Raw genomic sequence first — 19,017 nt, 5'->3', positions numbered from 1 at the left:
CCACTGCCCTCATGCTTGGTTCCTCCCCAGACCAGGCCATTGTCCCACTGCGGAGGCACACGTGGCTCTGGTGGTTGGCTGACCGAATATTCAGGGCCCTTAGGCCTTAGCAGCTCCTCCCCACTGTGGGTCACAGGACTGTGCTCTTGGGCCGCCTGAAAGCCTGCACTATCCCCAGCACCGCCTGCCATGCTGGCAGACCCCGATGTCTCTGTCCTGAGTGTCTCCCTTTTGCAATGCCAGGTGAGGGATTTTGAAAGAGCCCTGGCACACACCTCGAGCTGAGTAAGAATTTAAGGACGTCCGAGTCCTGCACTTGGACGTCACCAGGGCCGGAAAGGAGTGACGGTGTGGGGCCCTGAGCTTGTCTGGCCCCGCCTGCCCTTCCGAGCCTTTTGCCTGCGGCCTCTCCTCAGGCTGGAGGGGCGGCCGGTCTCGCAGGCCCAGGGTTTGCTACACGGGATGTGGCAGCTTAAACCCAGGAGGGAGAAGGTCTGGGCAGCTCCCTGCACTGACTCTTCACGTCTTTGATAACTTGTCTGGGGACGCGGCTCTGCCTCTGGGAGCCCATGCCTGCTCAGCTGGCCTCTCTGTTGCTCCAGAGGACACACTGACCTGCCTGTAGCCCAGCGTGCTAGGCGCCTTCTGTGAGCAAGCTTCTGGGGCCTTGGCTCCTGTGTATCGCCCTGTCCCCTGAGGAAGTGGGGCGTGAAATCAGAAGAAGCATTCTGATTCAGTGAGAGTGATGGGCAGCTGCTTCTTAGAGCCTGGATGGAAATAGAAGAGGGCGGAGCCAGGCATCTTGCCATTCTGGTTTTCCCTCCACTTGCCCACCCGCAGGTATACATAGCAATTAATTTCAAGAGGCTGGAGATGGCTTCATGCTTGAGAAGACACCTGACCAGTGGCCACATTGGGTTACACGGGAGTGGTCCTGTCACCCTGCTCACAGCATTTGGGTCTTCTCAGCGTCCTTGCACCTGTTTGTGATAGTGCAGCCTCTGCTTTCTCCTGCCTCTCTGGGGGTGCGTGGCATGTGCACGCCTGCTCTGGGGGAGTGCATGGCGCGTGCGCCCCCACGTGGGTGTTTAGCATTCATCTGTCTTCCTTGTGCCCAGTGTGACCTGGTCCCTGTAGGAGTTGCTCCAGGTGCAAACATGCCTGTCGTTTGTGATCCTACTTCCGCTGGTAGACAAGTGGGGTTGGGGTTGGGCAGCAAGGGGGCAGTGTCTCCCAGCTCTGCAGCCCCTCTCGTCATTTTCCTGGAGTCCCCAATGGCGTTTGCGGGCATTCCCCTCTGTGGGTAGACGTGGCCTGGAGTGCTCTCCCAGGGCGCCCGGTGCCAGGTGGGTGTTCCTGTGGCTGAGCTGCTGGAGGTGCCCTTGTTACAGGCTGGCCTCAAGAGACTGCACTGACCCAGCCCTCAGGCTGGCTGAGAGAGGTGTCCCTGTAGGGGCATGAGAGAAACCAGTTTAAAGAGCAAACATCCTCTAAAACTTGCTCATAGAAAGGAAAAAGGCTCTTAAGCCCTTCCAAGAGTCTCACTGCCCCAAATGTCTGGTGCCTGGTCTTCCTGCCAAGTTCCAGTGAGATTCAGAGCCGAAGGTTGGTCTGTGACACTGGCCTTGACCAGGCTTATTTCGCATCCTATGCCAGGCAGCTCCAAGGGACACATGGGGCCAAGCCAGCAGTAGCCCGGTGCCTGGTGTACTTCATCCTCCCAGAGGCCAGGGCGCAATCTGTGTACAGGGCGTTGCAGTAGGCTGGCTCAGTGCTTTTTGCTACCATTAAGCACAATATCAAAAACTTGAGAACCTGCTTGGCATTGGTGTTTATGGACTACAGCACTGAGAACCCAGAAAAGGCTCCATTCCTTTTTTTTTTGTTTGTTATCATTAATCTACACTTACATGAAGAACATTATATTTACTAGGCTCCCCTCTTCACCAGGTCCACCCCCCACACCCCATTACAGTCACTGTCCATCAGCGTAGTGAGATGCTGCAGAATCCCTACTCATCTTCTCTGTTACACAGCCCTCCCCCTGCCCCACCTCCACATTACACATGCTAATCGTAATGCCCCCTTTCTTTTTCCCCCACCCTTATCCCTCCCTTCCCCCCCACCCTCCCCAGTCCCTTTCCCCTTGGTAACTGTTACTCCATTCCTGGGTTCTGTGAGTCTGCTGCTGTTTTGTTCCTTCCGTTTTTTTCTTTGTTCTTTTACTCCACAGATGAGTGAAATCATTTGGTACTTGTCTTTCTCCGCCTGGCTTATTTCACTGAGCATAATACCCTGTAGGGCTCCATTCTTTTATGCTGAACGCCACTTTAGTTCTTTAAGGGATGGATTTTAATAAGCTGTATGGTAGAGAATCCCATAATCTCATCATTGCTATTCTTTTGGATCTCCTGATTAGAATTTTTCACAACCAAAGTGTTTTGATGACTGCCTGTTGCTATGGTTACAGTTTGTACTGGCTGATAGCTTGTCACATTTCAAAAAATAGGCAATTGTGTTCTACAGCACTGTGTGTTTTTCAGGCACAGTTACCCTGAAGGTCACTATAACACCAGGGGTGGATGGAGCAGTCAGAGTGACCACTATGCTAGCTGGTACTCCAGCCAGTATGATTACGGAGGTACGTCTGGGTGCTGAGACAGCTGGCGACTAGCAGGTGTGGGTCTGGGTCCCGGCGTAGGCTGGAGCACCGCTCTGGGAATTTCTCAGGAAAGCTTCCCTTCCATTAGTCCCTGTATGTTTTATCCAAGAGCCAAGGTAGTTGAAAATAATCTGCATCTGGAAGTAATTATATTGCTATTTTTCATTAAGAAATTACATCTTCACTGTAGCATTATTGTGTCTTTATCGTGTTAGCAGCATTCTTTGATTTTCTAGCAAAGCATAATTATCGGTGATTCTAGGGCAGCCTGTCCACATGCGACTGTGTCATTGATTAAGGTAGAAAAACTGAGAATCCAGCTCCTCGTCACACTGGCCACGCCTGACGTGCTCCCGGGCCGCTTGCGGCTGGTGTAGGGTGCTCTCACCACCACTGCCGGTGCGGCCCCGCCGGTTTCAAGGCTGTCCTGTCGGGCAGCATGACATCTGGGCAGCCTGGCCCCGCAGGTCGCTTCTGTCCGGCTGTGTCCTGTGTGTTCAGGGCAGTGGAGGGTCCTGGCCTGCAGCCCTTGGTAGCCTGCTTGGCCGCCTGTCCTCCTTTTATATCTGCACTGCACATGGTTGCCAAAAATGGTACATCCTGTTTGTTTGTAACATGAATGTGCTTTTTTAAAGTAATCTTTTAGTTTTGAGAGTATTTCTTAAAGCTTTCTGAACCACATTGGAGAGAAGGGATCTGTAAAGTTTGTACTCATATAGAGTTAACTCATCAAAAGTAGTAGCTGTGAACAAAGAATTCAGCAGAGATGTTTCTCAGTCCTTTTTTTCTTTCTGATCATGTACATCGAGAGGAAAAACAGCCCGTGGCTGTTAGGTGTCACACATACAGGCAAGACACAGTGGGTCTTCCAGTACCTCACAGTTGACGTGCCCCAGGGTTCGGCCGATTCCTGAGAGGAAGGTTTGGGTCCTCTAAGAGCCTCGAAGCGCTCTTCAGTCCTGGGGTGGCGTGGTTTGTCCAGCGAAAGCCAGAGTAGATCTCGTTCTGATTGTTTTATTAACCCCTCACTTCCAGATTCAGGCCACTGGGATCGGTACCACTATGGTTCTCGATTCAGGGATCCCCACACCCATGACCGGAGGTACTGGTATGATGCTGAATACGATCCATACAGGAAGGAGAACTGTGCTTATGGTGACAGGTTGGTAAATACGCCCTGGTGAGGAGGGTTGGTCCTAAGTTGGAGCTGCCCTCTTGGGTTTCTGCCCTTGTGTCTGTAATGTACCCAAGAGTGACGCTTGTGTTTGGGTTCCTGGTGAGCAGCTGACATTGAGGGCACTGTCGGAAAGTGGAGGGTGTGCGCACCCTGCTGTGCTTTCTGTTTTGGGCTGCTGGGAGAGAGCCAGCCTCAGGATGGGCACCCTGGGTCAGCGTATTCTGCTGCCCTGTCTGCGAGGTGTGCCACGCCGGGAGGAACCTGCAGCCTGCTTCTCTAGGTCTTAAGGCACAGGGTTTGAGCTTGGGTTCGGCATGCGTTGGCTCTGTGTGAGGGGGACTCTGACCAGTGTCCTTCAGGTCAATACTCAGGCTGCCAGAGGGTGGCAGGCAGGGTGGCCTCAGAGGGGCTTGACTGGTGAGCAGTGCTGACTGCCCCCACCAGGCTCGAGAAATACGAGGACCACTGGAGGTACGACCCTCGCTTCACTGGGAGCTTTGATGACGACCCCGAGCCCCACAGGGACCCTTCTGGGGAGGAGGCAGACAGGGGCAGTGTGCGCAGCGGGGCCAGCGTGCAGAGCCGCCGCAGCAGCTTCAGCGCCCACTCTCAGCAGGTGGGTGCACTGCCATGCAGAGACCCTGGCGTCCTCTGCCTCCTTGTTCTGGCAGTGGGCCTGAAGTCCGACCTGCATTTCTGGTGGACTAATGCCCACCCCCAACCCCTGTTTGCTGTGTGTTTCCTAAGAGCCAGGTTTACAGAAATCACCACGTGACTGCTGGTTCGTATGAGGCCCCTCCTCCACCAGGCTCCTTCCATGGCGAGTATGCCTACGGTGCCTACAGTGATTTCAGCAGGGCCCAGGCCTTCCCAGAGTACGACTACCCTGTGGAGGCCAGCTGGCCCACCATGGAGCAAGGTGTGTGTGATCAAGGCCCTGCACACTCCCAGGTGCCATGGGGTGCCAGGCCACGCCATGGGGCGGCTTGGCTTCACTAGCCTGTGATGGGGCAGTGAGGTGTGACTGGTGGGGATTGGTGATGGCCCAGCCCAACTGTTCCTGCAGAGTAAGGACCCCTGTTCATAGCATGCCCGTCCTAAGTGGCAGCTTGTCCCAGTGGGCTGCCAGCATCCCTCAGGCTGTAGTTCGGCTCAGGAGCCTGAGGGCTGCCCTGCCTGGCCATCGTGTCCATTTCAGGGTGACTCTGAGTATAGGCTGTGGCCACGTTCTTGGGCAGAGTGTTGTCGTGTTCCTAAGGGCTGACCACATAGATAAGCAGTTTTTGGAGAAAACTTTCCAATTCCCCTTGAAAGACTCGTTCATAGACAGGTGGTGCATTCTCGATTCCCTTCTGATGTGTCTGCTCAAGTGCTATTTCTTAGAAAACTTTGAAATTATTTGTAAGGTTCTAAAATATAACAATGGACCTTCTTTCTTAATGTGTTATTTAAGTCAAAATCTTGCTTCTTGGCCTGTGCTGTCTTCCCCCTCATTCTCGGGGGTGATCTGTGATGCCCAGTCCGCACTGGGCCTGTATAGAAAAGCTGGGGTGCAGAGCTGCCAGGAGAGGTGTAGATGCTGTCCTCCAGTGAAAAATGCACCCTGGGGTGTTTCCAAGGAGTTTTTCTTTTCAGAAGAGAGTGGTCCTTGTTCTTAATTTTTTAAATATTTTTCTGACATACTCTTAGATTCTCCTTTTTAGTAGGATGTTTAACAGTTACTAACTTCCAGTTGAAGGTCTACTTACTGTGATTGATCTAATTTATTGTTTCAGTTATACAGGCATCTCAAAAATCTCAGCTGTCGATGTAGTTCAGAAGCAGTAAAAGTGACAAGCTGATGGTTTCTTCTTTGCTGTTAATCGTAGTTCCATCAAGACCGACTTCTCCTGAGAAATTCTCCGTGCCTCATATCTGTGCCAGGTTTGGTCCTGGCGGTCAGCTCATTAAAGTGATTCCAAATCTGCCTTCGGAAGGACAGCCTGCATTGGTTGAAATCCACAGCATGGAGGTAATCCCGCAGCATGGGTGGGCTTTCTGCATCGCGGTGCGGCCGCTCCTGTGCCCTCCGAGGACCTTACAGTCTCCCATCTCCAGCCTCTGTTGGAGCTTCCATCTGGCTGAAGGTTCTCGGGAGCCTTTTTCTCCCAGAAGTCAGTTAGACTTGGCTCTATTGCATATTCATTTTCTGTCTTTAGCCCCTTTTCTGATTCTGGGGGGAGGACCCTATTCATATTAATTTTGCTGGTGATTTTCAGTAGTGACTGAGGTCCTTCTGATCTTGGGGCAAGTTGGGGCTGCTGCTCGCGGCTGGCATGGCACCTGTAACATGGCCCCCCAGTGGGGCTCTTCTGTCACATGTTTTGGGGTCACATGTATTGGGACCCTGCTTCAAAGTTTGGGGTGATAAATGGATCTCACTGCTTAAAATGAGGTCTGAGGATAACTGCTTGGCCCCGACATGTCCATGCTTCATGAGGGAGGGCCTCTCCCCCTTCACAAAGGGTGGCTGTCCCCAGGGACAGCACCTGTGATGTGTCTGCCCACGCAACAGCAGACGGGGTTGGTGCGTGCCTGCCCCCACGAGCGGCTCTCTCTGTGCCCACCCCTGCCCCTCAGACCCTGCTGCAGCACGTACCGGAGCTGGAGGAGCTGCGCTCGTTCCCAGGCCCTCTTGGCAAGTATGTACCTGGCGGAAGGGCCCTCGCCGTGTGAGTCTGCAGTCACTGTGCCTGGCATTGCAAGTGCAGGGGCTGCTGTTGACTGCGTGTGTGTTGTTTCAGGGATGACACCCATAAAGTGGATGTTATCAGTTTTGCACAGAAGAAAGCTACAAAATGTTTGCAGAATGAAAACTTAATTGACAAAGAGTCTGCAAGTCTTCTTTGGAATTTTATTGTTTTGTTGTGCAGACAGAATGGGGTACGTTTCTCATTGGCCGTTAGTCCTGGGAATCCTTTGGGAAGTGGGAGAAAGGCAGAGCTTGTGGCTTGGGGAGACGGGAGGTTTGGGCCCACTCCTGGGTCGTCAGGGAGTCTAGCCTGCCTGCGTCAGCTCCGTTGTCAGAGCTGCAGTTTGTGCCTGTGGCTCGCTAATGTGCCATCTGAGGAGACCTGTTCAGGGTCCTTGCCTGACTGGGACTGGGACGTTTTCTCCATAGTAAAGCCTTCTATTCTGCTCCCTGCCCCTGCTGGCCCTTGCAGACCGTGGTGGGAACCGATATTGCAGAACTCTTGTTACGAGACCACAGAACAGTGTGGCTTCCTGGGAAGTCACCCAATGAGGCCGACCTGATTGATTTCACTAACGAGGCCGTGGAGCAAGTGGAGGAGGAGGAGTCCGGCGAGGCCCAGCTCTCTTCTCTCACTGACAGCCCGGCAGCCAGCACCAGCACGCTCGAGAAAGAGACCGAGAGGTTCAGAGAGCTGCTGCTTTATGGCCGTAAGAAGGTGAGCAACCCCAGAGCCTGTGGGACGCCAGGTGGGTCCCGGTATCTGCTGTGGGCGGCTCGGGCCGGGGTGTAGCCATGGGAGGAGGACAGAACCCTGCCCTCGGGAGCCTCAGCGTCTTGACTATAATGTGGCACTATGGGTTTTGTTGTTCTGTGAAGTGTCCTGCACCTCATATGTCATTTCATTTCTGTGAAGATGCTAACAGTGGTTTTCTTGTAAATACTGCTGCGTGAAAGACTTGCAGGTTTGATTTTCAGTCGTTCAGCAGTCAAGGGCATTTACTGAGCTTTGCCCCTGCTGTGTTGTGTTAAGTCCTGGGGTAGACCATGCATGAGATGGAGTCACCCACTCTCGCATGGCTAGATACAAGGCCGCAGTCTCTTAAATGAGGTGGGAGCATGTGCCCCCTGTGAACTGGTCAGATGCCTGGGGCAGGGAGGCAGTGTTGGCAGGATTGGAGGAAGAGAGAGCACCGGAACCTTGCCCAGGAGCCACACTCTGGTGGTGCAGACAGAGGAGCTCCAGGCTGAGAGAGTGCACTGGGGCCGAGCCACGGGCTGCTGGCTCAGGTGGCAGGGGTCCAAGAGGCCTTGTTCTTGGTACTGCTCTGTCACAATAAGCTGAGCTCACATTTGATGAATAATAATTTCAACAGGGATGTTTCACTGCTGATGGAAATGGGCTGGACTATTTGGTTTGATGAATGTTGGCCTCCCAGTCTGGGGTTTGCTGCAGGGTGTCCCACGTTACTGCAGATGAGGTGGCTTCATTCAGAAGGATTCTGTCCATCCCTTGGGAAGGTACTTGCAGGGGCCTGGTGCCATTCTGGAATGGGGCTGTCGGTGTTTCTGTGGCATTCCTCGCAGTGGCGAGGACAGTCTGCAGACACCAGTGCTGTATGTGATTCGTGGGTTCTCTTTACACTGCACGAGGACACACAGTCCTGCAGCCCCTGTACTCTGCAGCTGGGGAAGAATGAGAAGCTGGCCGCCTGCTCTGAATGGGGAGCACTGGGGAGGCCTTCGCTGCCCATGCTGGTCAGCTGGGGCCGAGCCCTCCTCCGAGTGCTTCCTTGCGGACCTCATCACTCTGATGGTTGGTGACCACTGGGATGCTTTGCAGGATGCACTGGAGTCAGCGATGAGAAGCGGCTTATGGGGTCACGCCCTGTTACTCGCAAGCAAGACGGACAGCCGTACACATGCCAGGGTCATGACCAGGTAAAGAATCTTGCTGTGTACATGGGACGTGGCTGGCTAGTGCCGCCACAGTACTGCGTCACTGGGCAGCTCAACTGAGGTCCGTTCTTATCCTAAGAGCTGCTGTGCTGTCAGACGCAGAATTGCTTTGGCCTCTTCTTTGGGTTGTATTGCTGAGGGATAAAGAAAATTTACTGCATGATTTTTAGTTTTGTGAAATCTCGGTGAATTTCCTAGTCTTTATCTCATAGAGCTTTTTTGTAATACTGAGATGGGGGCACCTGGCCTAGGTTTAAGCATCAGTCCAGTTACTCAAGAGGCTGAGAGGAGATTGGGCTAACTAACATTTTGCGTTCTGTTTTCTAAACCAGGCCAAGTCATATCTCTCTCTGTCTACCTAGGTTTGCCAACAGTCTTCCAATCAACGACCCTTTGCAGACCGTCTACCAGCTGATGTCAGGGCGGATGCCTGCAGCGTGCACGGTCAGTGTGGAGATGGGCCCACTCACCAGGGAGCTTGCTGCAGGGCGAGATCCACTTCAGGCTCTCAGGCCTGGCCCGTCCCGCCCTCACTTCCCCTCTGTGTTCATGGGGCTTTGCTGTTGCGAATGAGAAGGACTCTTCCCAGGATAAGGGTTTGCTCTGTTTTCTGCTGCCTGGTTTTAGTGTTGTGGGGACGAGAAGTGGGGAGATTGGAGGCCGCACCTCGCTATGGTTCTATCCAACCTGAACAACAACATGGATGTGGAGTCCAGGGCGATGATCACGATGGGCGACACCCTAGGTAGGTCGGGGTGTTACTTGTCCGGCTCGTCTCGGTGTCCCCTGTCGGCCGTGGTTATGTCAGGAGAACTCTCAGTAACCGCGGCCGGCCTGCTTCATGTCGCTTCAGCTTCGAGGGGCCTCCTAGATGCCGCGCACTTCTGCTACCTTATGGCCCAGGTTGGATTTGGGGTTTATACAAAGAAAACCACAAAACTTGTCTTAATCGGATCAAACCACAGGTGAGAAATTGAATAAACAACGGCAGCTGCTGTCTGTTAGAGAGGACACACGCCCTCCTCTAGCGGAGCCCAAGGCTGGGGCCTCGTCTTTATCAGGCAGTGTGACACGCTTCTGGATAACTTACTCAAGGATTAAAATCACTCATTTCCTCAACAGTTTGCCATTTTTAAAGTTTGCAACCAATGAAGCTATTCAGAGGACAGAAGCCTATGAATACGCCCAGTCCCTTGGGGCACAGACGTGTTCCTTACCCAGTTTCCAGGTAAGAGGGAGCCACGCTGGCCCCTGGTTCTTCTGACTTGAGGTGGCCAGTGCTGGCACGGCTCCAGTCGTTTGGGGTTCTTCTTATGCAAAAAGCAATGAAGTGTTTTTGGGGTTCTTGGGGAGACATTTGATCTGTAATGCTTGAGAGCTAAACCTTGCTGAATTGAGGGTTTTGTATTTGATTCTTTACATTTTAGATATTAATAACGTTGAGTATTTGCTTTCAAGTTCCTTTCTGCTAGCTATCTTTAGTATCATGGGGCGTTGCCTGAGCCAGGATTTTGTGTGTGTTGGTGTATAAAACATGAGTGTGACAAAGCACTAGGAACAGAGGGTCCCAGTACCATTTACAGCTGTGTGAGAAGCGGCTGTCCCAGAGTGCTTGCTGAGCTGTGACCCTCCACGGTCTGGGTTCTGGTGGCTCTATTAAGGGCATTGAAGAGAAAAAGTGAGTTTGTCAGCAGCTTAGCTATTTACTTTAATCTTAACTATCTCGGGGAATGGGGCTAGTACCATTGAGGGAGGGTGCAGTGGACACAGGTGAAACACGCAGAGTCCAGAACTCCCATTGGGTAGGGCAGCTGCAGGGTGACGGAGGCCACAGGGTGGCACAGCTTTGCTTGTATGTTTTAGGTGTTCAGATTCATCTACTCCTGCCGCCTGGCTGAGATGGGGCTTGCCACCCAGGCCTTCCATTACTGTGAAGTCATTGCCAAAAGCATCCTGGCACAGCCACACACACACTCCCCTGTGCTGATCAGCCAGCTGGTCCAGGTAACACCCGCCTGAAGGGCTTTCACGTGGCACTTGACTTGCGCGGAGAAAGCATGGCCTAGCAGGACTGCTGGACTGGAAACTGAGCTGACCATTCAGACTTTGTGAGGTCATTAAATAACAAGAAGCGCGTTCAGGACTAGGAGGGGCTTGAACGAGTCACAGTACTGGATGCCCTGGGCAGACACTGGGTGCCGTGCCACTTAGCACTGCCATCTGGCATGTCGCTTGTGCCAAGGCCAAGATGCAGTGCTGGCTTCAGAGTAGGAAGGCCCATCTCTGGGAAGCTCATGTAGTCCTGCATTAACAGCAAAGCTTCTGGCGGCCTGCAGCCTGGGTTTGGGTCCTGGCTGCACTACTGCAAGCCTCTTGTCTCTTGCTCTGTAAGGTGGGAGGTATGACTACCCTCCAACAGCTTTGTGAGGCATATCTAAGGCAGGCCTGGCAGCGCCCAGCATGCTGACACCCAGCACCAAAGTGGCCGCTCAGTATATTTTCCTCCCCTTGGGAGCTTCATTTTTGAAACGGCTCATATCATACGTAGCAAAGTCTCTCACTGTATACAATAAGAATGGTGAATTCTCGTGCTTGTTCCTCAGCTTCAACACTCAGCACAAGGCCAGACTGGTCACACGTGCACCTACCCTCTGTGCCCCCTTCCTCACGCCCTTGCCGCCCTCCAGAGCGTGCATTTCCAGGTCTCTTTAGCGTGTGGATGAGTCAGATGTGTGTAGTCAGATGGTGGCAGTGGTCACGCTCAGTTCCAGGTGGGGCTGGGTACTACCGACCTTACAGACAGACTGGAGGCTTGCTGTGGTGAATTCCCACATGGTAGGCGGGCCCTGTCATCTCTCATCACTCACGTCATGCGTGAATGGGGAAGGGCATGGCACGTAAGCCTTGAGAAAAACCTAAGTAGCTCCTTGGAAACATGCATCTGACTTAACGTTGAAGACACACTTGTCCCGGGTTCCAGTAGGTTCAAAGACACTGTTGTTTGCTTGCCCTCCCCAGTAGGAATAGGGGGGCCTTATTTTCCTGTGTGTTTCTAGATCGCTTCCCAGTTGCGACTCTTTGACCCTCAGCTGAAAGAGAAGCCGGAAGAGGAGTCCTTCGTGGAGCCCTGCTGGCTGGCCCGGCTGCGGCACGTGGAGGAGCAGGTTAAGGTGCGGCTTTGCTCCCAAGTCGCCGGGCTGGACAGAGACGTTCTGACAAGGTGGCTCCTGCCCCTGCCGCCTTCACACTGTAGGCATTTGGTGTAAACAGTGTAGTTTTAGAGATGCGTGTCAGGACGTCCTGATTCTCGGGGAAGGAAAGGCTGTCCAGCGGAGATGAGTGAGTGGGCCAGTGGGGACAGTGCTCAGCACACTCGCCCAGTCTGGCTGGCAGAAATACCTGCTGCGTCTCCCCCACAGGAGGGCACCCTGGAGTGGAGTCAGGATGGAGCCCTGCCCCGGCGCTGCCCCAGCACTCCGAGCTCCGAGGCAGGCCAGTGTGAAGGCCGGGGGCTTCTTCCGCCAGCTGGCCTGGGCCCTGACAATCTGCTGCTGGAGCTGCCTGTTCCCAGCGCTGAGCACGTCAGCCAGGGCGTGCGGCTGCTGCCCTCAGGTGAGCCCCGCACACGGGAGCAGCAGCAGCCCGCGCACCAGCCTCCCAGGACAGCTGCTTCCCACCGGGGAAACCAGCAGACTCGGGCACGTCTTGTGCCCCCCTCAGCCTCCTCTGTCCTCTGTGCCCCCTCCTCTGGCGAGCCTGTCAGCTCTCACGGCGTGAGACGTCCGTGCGAGTGGGTGTGTGGCGCGGGGCCCGAGGTGGGGAAGAGGGCTCGGCTCAGAGAGCTCTGAGCGGCGGCTGTCTGCCAGCGCATGTTGGCTCGCGTATATGCAGGTTGGAGCCCACACCCACATCGCATCTAGGGGCAGCCTCACCCTTGACCCTGCAAGTGTGTGTTCGGCTTCTCCCCGAGCCAGTGATGCCCTGGAATCTTGAGCATTTTCTGCTCTTGTGATTGGTTCTCCAATCCCCGGATGGAGGAAGTGTGGCCGCGCGTGTAGCAAGTGATCAGTTGTTGTGAGCCACCCGTCTGCTGCCTCAGGTGAGTGGAGTCAGCCTCAGAGGCTTAGACGTTTCTCTTCTCCGTTGTCTCCACACAGCTCCACCGTCACTCCCTGACGGCCAACTGGCCAGCCCCACTAGGGTGCCGACGTTCCCAGGGCCACTGCCACCCTCGGGCCCTGTCGAGTTGGGGCCTGGCTGTGCACCCACAGGGTCTGTACCTGGCTTTCCAGCACCCTCTGGGCCCGGTCCAGCAGCTGTTTACTCAGGGCCTGGCCTGCCACCTGGGGCACCGTCTGTCCAGGAATGTGAACACCTGCATCAGGAAGCCAGGAGCCAGGAACCAGGTGGGTCTGCCGAGGTGTGTCCTGGAGCAGAGCTGAATCGGGTTTGGTATTAGAGGTGTCCTGGAGAGACTTCCGTCATTTGAAGCAAGTCGCCTTACTAATCGTGTTCCAAAGATTCTAGGAGTTCTAGGCTGGGCGGGCTAAGTGTCAGTGCAAGTTCGTTTGCTGACCCGGCTTCTGATTAGGATGTGAATTGCAGTGGGTGTCCATGGCACAGCAGGCTGGTCTTGAGGTGTGCCCAGCCTCCACCCTGGGGAATTGCACAGGGGCGGCCCCCAGCCTCGCCCACAAATCAGACTAGGTGGCTCTTGTTTCTGATCTCTGCCTGTCTGTCTCCTTGGAAAGCAAAATATAGACCTGCCTTTAAAAAAGAGACTGTTTCCACATATTCAGGGGCATCTGCAGCCTTGGTCTCTGCAAACAGCAGAGGGGAGGGGAGGAGCCGGCACCACACAGCGGCCGCCCCCACTGGCACAGCAGCCCCCAGGCCATGGCTGCTCTTTCTGTTACAGGGCTGATGTCCCAGGAGGCACCTGGGAGAAAGCTGCTTTCGGAACGGAAGGAAGAGGGTTTTGGTGGAAAATCTGCTAATCTGGTACTCAGCCACTTTTTATTTTTTTAAGCTATTTGTTTTCCATAAGATACTTTGAGTAAGTATTCAAACTCCTTGTTCTTCAGTTTTAAGTAGGAGATGATCGTGAAAATTGTGAAATTATCTTTTAAATTGTTCCTTAGAGAGAACTTCTAAAATAGTTTGGATCCTTAAAATGTGAAGAGTTGTTGAAAAGCGCTAACAGGGAAAAGGAAGTATAAAAATGATCACATTAATGAGAAGAAATACCCATTTCTAATGAACTCAACTTTTGAATTTAATCTCTCTAAAATACAGAACTTCCCCAATTCTGTAACTCTTTCTCTACAACAGAATCCCTAAAATATTCACTGGTTTTCTTGAAATCAAGGATCATTTTATCAGACGTGTTGGTATAAATTCCAACCAGGAGGGACAAACGCTCTTACACAGAACAAGTTCTGGAACCTTCTGGACAGATACCAATTCTTTAAGGGCATCCCGTCAGTCCATCAGTAGGCGATTGCTGATGTTTAAATTTTCATTGTGTGTCCTACCATTAAAATATTCTGTCCCCAGAAAAGTGAAGAGTTTATATCCCCAGGGGTAAATGTTTTTAACAAGTCATCCTGTCCTTAAAATTCCCACCCCCAGCTCTGACCAGTCTAATCCTCAGCGTATAGGCGCATTCCACCTCTCCCAGCCTACAATGCCCTCTGAACTTGCTCCTTGGTAAAGCCGCTCAGTTGGGACAGGCTGGCTCGCCTCCCGTCAGGCAGGGACCAGGGCTGCTCTGGTAGCCCCCTCCTTGCTGATCGCTGGCCTCTCTGGGGGCGATGGTCTAAGGGCTCCTGGGGCGGTATCCCAGGTGAGCCTGCCCCTATGTTGCCTTGGGACAGGGCTCCTCGAGGATGTCACAGGATTCTGAGGCCCCTCCAGGCTGGGAGTGTGCCAGCTTGCATGCCCTGCAGCCGCCTCAGTCCCTGACGTCCACTCCTGAAGTGAAGAGACCCGTACAAACAGCCAAAAAGGAGACCAAGGAGCCTAAGAAGGTGAGGCATAGCTTACCGCCAGCCGCCGGGGGCCCGGGGCCGGGCTCTGAGCTCCCATGAGCAACTTTTCCTCATACGCTGGAGGGAAGGAAAAGGCATATGGTGGCTCTTTCATCAAGTCACATGTTTTTAGAAGCATGATACGCATACAGTAAAGCATGTGAAGCCACCACAGCCTGATGAATGTGTGTGTCTGTTCACGTGTAACCACCCAGGTCATGTGATGACGTTCCAGCCCCCAGAGGGTCCTGACTGTCCCTCTCCTCATGTCCATCCACCCTCCAAGGATGACCTGACTTGTGTTGCTATTGGTTCATTTTGCTGCCCTTGAACTCCCTATACAGGAGGCTTTCTGTCACTGCGTAGTGACGTCTGTTATGTGCAGGTGCTGTGGTTTTATTTATCCTCCCATTAACGGGCTTTCGGGTTATAAACAACACATCTGAGCTTTCTTGTCTGTGTCCTTCGGTGGCAGACATACCTGTTTCTCCTAGGCGTGTGCCTGGGCCACGAGGCAGCTGTCTGTCTAGCTTGAATGTCCTGCCACTTTTTCTAGGCAGCTACACCGGGCGACCTGGCAGCAGAGTTAGAGGCCAGGCGTCCGCAGCCCCGCCTGCAGCACAGGCTGTGACCCCATGCACTCTGCACGTCGGTCCTTTGCAGCCGTTCTGCTGGGACCGGCCATGCTTCCTGTGGCACGTCAGCATTTCCCTGATGTGTGACTGGCCGAGGCCTCATCCCATGCCCACTCGGCCTCTCTGTCCTGGGACGTGCTGGTTCAGGTCTTCCCCCAGTTTTGATCGGCTTGTCAGTCGTGTGCAGGAATGCTTCTTACGTTGTGAGGCACGTGGGTTGCGAGTATCTTCTCCCAGTCTGGGGTTGCCCTTTTACTTTCAGCGGTGTCTTACGAAGGACATTGTTCTTAATTTTAATAGGGTGCAGATCACCAGATACTTTCTTTAGTAGCTAGGGCTTTAAGTAAGCACAAATTTAATCCAAAGGGTGTAGAAATTGTGAGAGAAGACATGGCGCTCGAGTCGAGTAGTGAGCGTACAGGCTGCGGAGCCCTTCCATGACAGGGCCGGCTCTGCCGCAGGACCGGAGGCTCGGCCGGGGGCTGCTGCCCAGCCGCTCTGTCTCAGTGACGTGAAGGGCCGTCCGTGAAAGCAGCGCCAGTTTCCTGAAGGCCTGGGTCCTCTCGACACGGGACCCCAGGCGGCCCCAGCCTGCCCGCCACTCCTCAGGTGGGAGAGCAGCACAGGCTGTCACTTGGCAGCATTTAGATGTGAATATTCTGATTTTTTTAAAATTGTGGTAAGATATATATAATATAAAATCTACCTTTGAACCATTTTTAAGTGCGTGGTTCTGTGGCACCAGATACCTTCGCATGTATGCGGCCATCGTGTCCATCTCCCGCAGCTGAGACTGCCCCTCTCAGGCACTTACCCATCGCCCAGCCTGGGCCCCCCTCCCCCACCTCATCTCCCCCCTGCCCCCTCTCACCTGGGGCGTCCTGCAGGGTGTGTCCCCTGCGGTGGGTGTATTTCACTCAGCATCATGTCCTCCAGGTTCTGATGGTTTTTATATTTAGAGTAGTGAATCCTGGTTCTCTCGTTGGCTTCCTGGGAAAAAAAGGACAGAAGCTTATTTGCCAGATGACAAGAACAAATCGGTGAGTATTGTAAGCGTTGTGCCTGGGGACCGAGAGGTGTTCCCGTGAGCTGCCCATCAGCCACGCAGTCGCTCGCACAGTGCGCCCTGCTGCCCGAGCGCCGTGGGCCCTGGTCCCAGTCTCGTCCTGCCTGCCTGCTGACCTTTTCCTTTCCTTTTCACAATCGTGGCAGATCGTCTGGGATGAAAAGAAGAACCGATGGGTGGACGTCAGTGAGCCAGAGGAGGAGGTAAACTGGAACTCCGGGGGGAAAGCCAGCCCCTGTGGAGGCGCCAGCCTGTGGCCCCCCCAGGGGTGGGGTCCTGATGCCAGTTTTCTCTCTGCAGAAGAAGGCGCCGCCGCCCCCCCCACCATCGCTCCCCAAGGCTCCACAGGCTGAGCTCCCGGGTCCTGGAGGGCCCCCCAGAGCCTCTGTGAACATGTTCTCTAGAAAAGCAGGTAACGAAGTCAAACCAGAAAGGAGACTTGGGTGATTCATTTGTTCCACAGATGTTAGACTTGGGTGACGGTAGCATTCTGTCAGAGGGTAGTTTGCCCCACCGCGGAAGGGGTGCTGGTTTTATGAGCCCGGGGGGGCACCGTGTATGAGCCCTGACCCAGGGCAGAGAGCAGAGGCCAGGCCGGCACTGTGTGGGGGCGCCAGACCCTGGAGGGATCGGAGGGCCCCTGCTCCCTTTTCCGACATGAGGGGGGGTGTCCTAAGGAAGCTGGGCTGTTAGCTGCGCCCCCCTGAACGTGTTTCCTCTGCCCACGGAGCTGGAACCAGGGCGCGCTACGTGGACATCTTGAATCCCGGGAGCCTCCAGCGGAGCGAACCGGCCGTCGCCCCTGCGGATTTCTTTGCTCCTCTTGCCCCACTCCCGGTTCCCGCTCACCTGTTCGGACCGAACTCAGGTAGGCAGTACGGGGCACACTGGCACTTCTGTGTTAGCCCCACACCTCCTGACCCTTGACCCCTTTGCTGAGATCCTCTGGCTTTACTCTGCCTTGTGCAGTGCAGAGCCCACATTCCCAGCACCCAGAGGTGTTTTGGACAGAATGGCAGCCCCTTGCTCTGTCTCCTGCACAGATGGAGAAGAGGCATCGTCTGCAGAGGGGACCAGCCAGGAAGGGCAGGCACCCACCAGGGGTTCGACCAGTCCAGAGCCTGCCTCAGAACCCAAGGTGGGTGGGGGCAGCAGCACATCCAGTGGGCACAGTGAGAATCTGCCTCCTGCCCCGGCCTGAGCAAGCCAGCCCTGACCTTGAGTCAGTGTCCATCCTGTGCACAGAGCTTCCTGCCTCTGTGGGAGAGCTCTTCCCTCCTGAACCATCCTCCAGAGGGCTGCACACTAGAGCCGCATGCACGCTATATAAAGCAGTAAAGACTTGTTAATGTCTGCAAACTTAACATGTGAAATGCAACCTTTCAGAATATGGTTTCTAAAGCTGGATAGGCCTGGACTTCAGCCCTGGTCCCCTGTTAATTAGCTGTTTAGTCTGCGGGTGTCACTTAGCTACTCTAAGCCTGTTTCCTGCTCTGTGAAATGGTGAACAATAGCATCAGACCCCAAGGCCATCGAGGGACCCACAGTAGGTGTTCAGTGCCCGTGAGCTGTTGGTGTCAGAACTGGGGTGTGTGCGGCTGTGGCTCCCAGGCACAGGCAGGTTTGCTCCTGCAGCTTCCCGGAGGGTGGGCTTCATGGGGGGCAGGGCCGGCCCTGCAGGGGGAAGGTGCTGGTTCCCCGGGGTCTGGTAGGTGCTACATTTGTTGTTTTTCTTGGCAGGTGCTAAGTTCTGCAGTGCCATTCCCTGGCTCTGAGCTCCCACCCTCCCGTGTGGACGGTCCCCAGGCAGGAGAGGTAAGGGGTGGGCAGACGGAGCATCTGCCCAGAATCTATGCCCAGGAAGTGTACATTATTGTCCACATGGCTTCCCCCTTTAGAAAGGAGTGCTAATGAGCAGGAAAGGGCAGGTCAAAGATTCTTTAGGACTTGAGAAGTGCTGGTCTGCCCTGGTCTGCATGGCGTGCGGGGTATGTCACGTCCCCTCAGCATGGCAGCCACGCTCCTGACTGCCTAGTGTCGTGAGCCCCGCCGCCTCCGGCCAAGGGCTGGGCAGAACCATCCCCCACTTCCCAACTAGTGGTGGTTTCTTAATAAAAACTGTACATTAAAATAGGAATTTTAAGATAATCCTGGCTTTTTCCCATTGGAATTGTACTGTGATGGCATCATAAAGCTCTTTGGAGTTAAGCCGACAGCTTGGAGCGGTGACGTGCATGTCGATCTTTATTTGTCTGTATTTTGTGTGTGTTTTGCTGTTTTGTAGCTTTCGCGCTGTAGCTCAATGAGCTCATTGTCACGGGAAGTAAGCCAGCACTTTAATCAGGTACCTGAGGCTGGCCGTTCTCACTGAACGTAGGCTTGGGTCGGGCCACCTGTTTGTCTGTGAGCGTGCCGTCTGGTTGGCCCCACGCGCTGTCACTAACACGCCTGCCGTCTCACCCAGCCGCCACACGACTGAGGATGCAGGCTTCCTTTCTTTAAGTGCCTGCAAAGGGTGGTAGTAGATAGCAGGGTACAGGGACAGTTGACCCCAAAAGTTGGCAGTGAACGAATGACATGTGGAACATGCTCCTTCTGAATCGTTGTTCCCAGTGGCTAGCCCTGGGCACAGCTGTGTGTGAGTGTTTCAGGAGCCCACCCCGGCCAGGCTGCTTCATTTGAAAGGAAGAATTCCTGTCCTCTGACGGAGTGGGGGGGCCGGGCAGGCCGGGCAGAGCACCGCGGCGCTGTCCTGTGG

The 19,017-nt window shown here is 54.3% G+C and overlaps 1 protein-coding gene across 10 annotated transcripts in view; it reads left to right on the top strand.

Moving 5' to 3' along the window:
• The window catches only part of SEC16A (SEC16 homolog A, endoplasmic reticulum export factor), a 32,274-nt gene that overhangs the window by 10,418 nt on the left and 2,839 nt on the right, over positions 1-19,017 (top strand). For 6 of the 10 annotated variants that reach the window (XM_017645980.3, XM_037007696.2, XM_037007700.2 and 3 more), the window contains 26 exons: positions 2,544-2,641; positions 3,698-3,824; positions 4,284-4,455; positions 4,587-4,758; positions 5,708-5,850; positions 6,459-6,520; positions 6,623-6,761; positions 7,043-7,288; positions 8,414-8,511; positions 8,892-8,973; positions 9,157-9,274; positions 9,383-9,494; positions 9,652-9,757; positions 10,393-10,533; positions 11,586-11,699; positions 11,949-12,141; positions 12,687-12,935; positions 13,448-13,530; positions 14,406-14,558; positions 16,153-16,233; positions 16,406-16,462; positions 16,560-16,671; positions 16,990-17,127; positions 17,303-17,397; positions 18,000-18,074; positions 18,544-18,603. In XM_017645980.3, coding sequence (XP_017501469.3) covers positions 2,544-2,641; positions 3,698-3,824; positions 4,284-4,455; positions 4,587-4,758; positions 5,708-5,850; positions 6,459-6,520; positions 6,623-6,761; positions 7,043-7,288; positions 8,414-8,511; positions 8,892-8,973; positions 9,157-9,274; positions 9,383-9,494; positions 9,652-9,757; positions 10,393-10,533; positions 11,586-11,699; positions 11,949-12,141; positions 12,687-12,935; positions 13,448-13,530; positions 14,406-14,558; positions 16,153-16,233; positions 16,406-16,462; positions 16,560-16,671; positions 16,990-17,127; positions 17,303-17,397; positions 18,000-18,074; positions 18,544-18,603 — 3,226 coding nt within the window. The other 4 variants (XM_037007701.2, XM_037007697.2, XM_037007698.2 and 1 more) reach the window with 3 other exon arrangements.

The sequence above is a fragment of the Manis javanica genome, chromosome 2 (genome assembly GCF_040802235.1).
Source record: "Manis javanica isolate MJ-LG chromosome 2, MJ_LKY, whole genome shotgun sequence".
NCBI classification, from domain to species: Eukaryota; Metazoa; Chordata; class Mammalia; order Pholidota; family Manidae; genus Manis; species Manis javanica.
The sequence above is the reverse complement of the archived record's forward strand: the minus strand, read 5'-3'. Positions and strand labels throughout refer to the sequence as shown.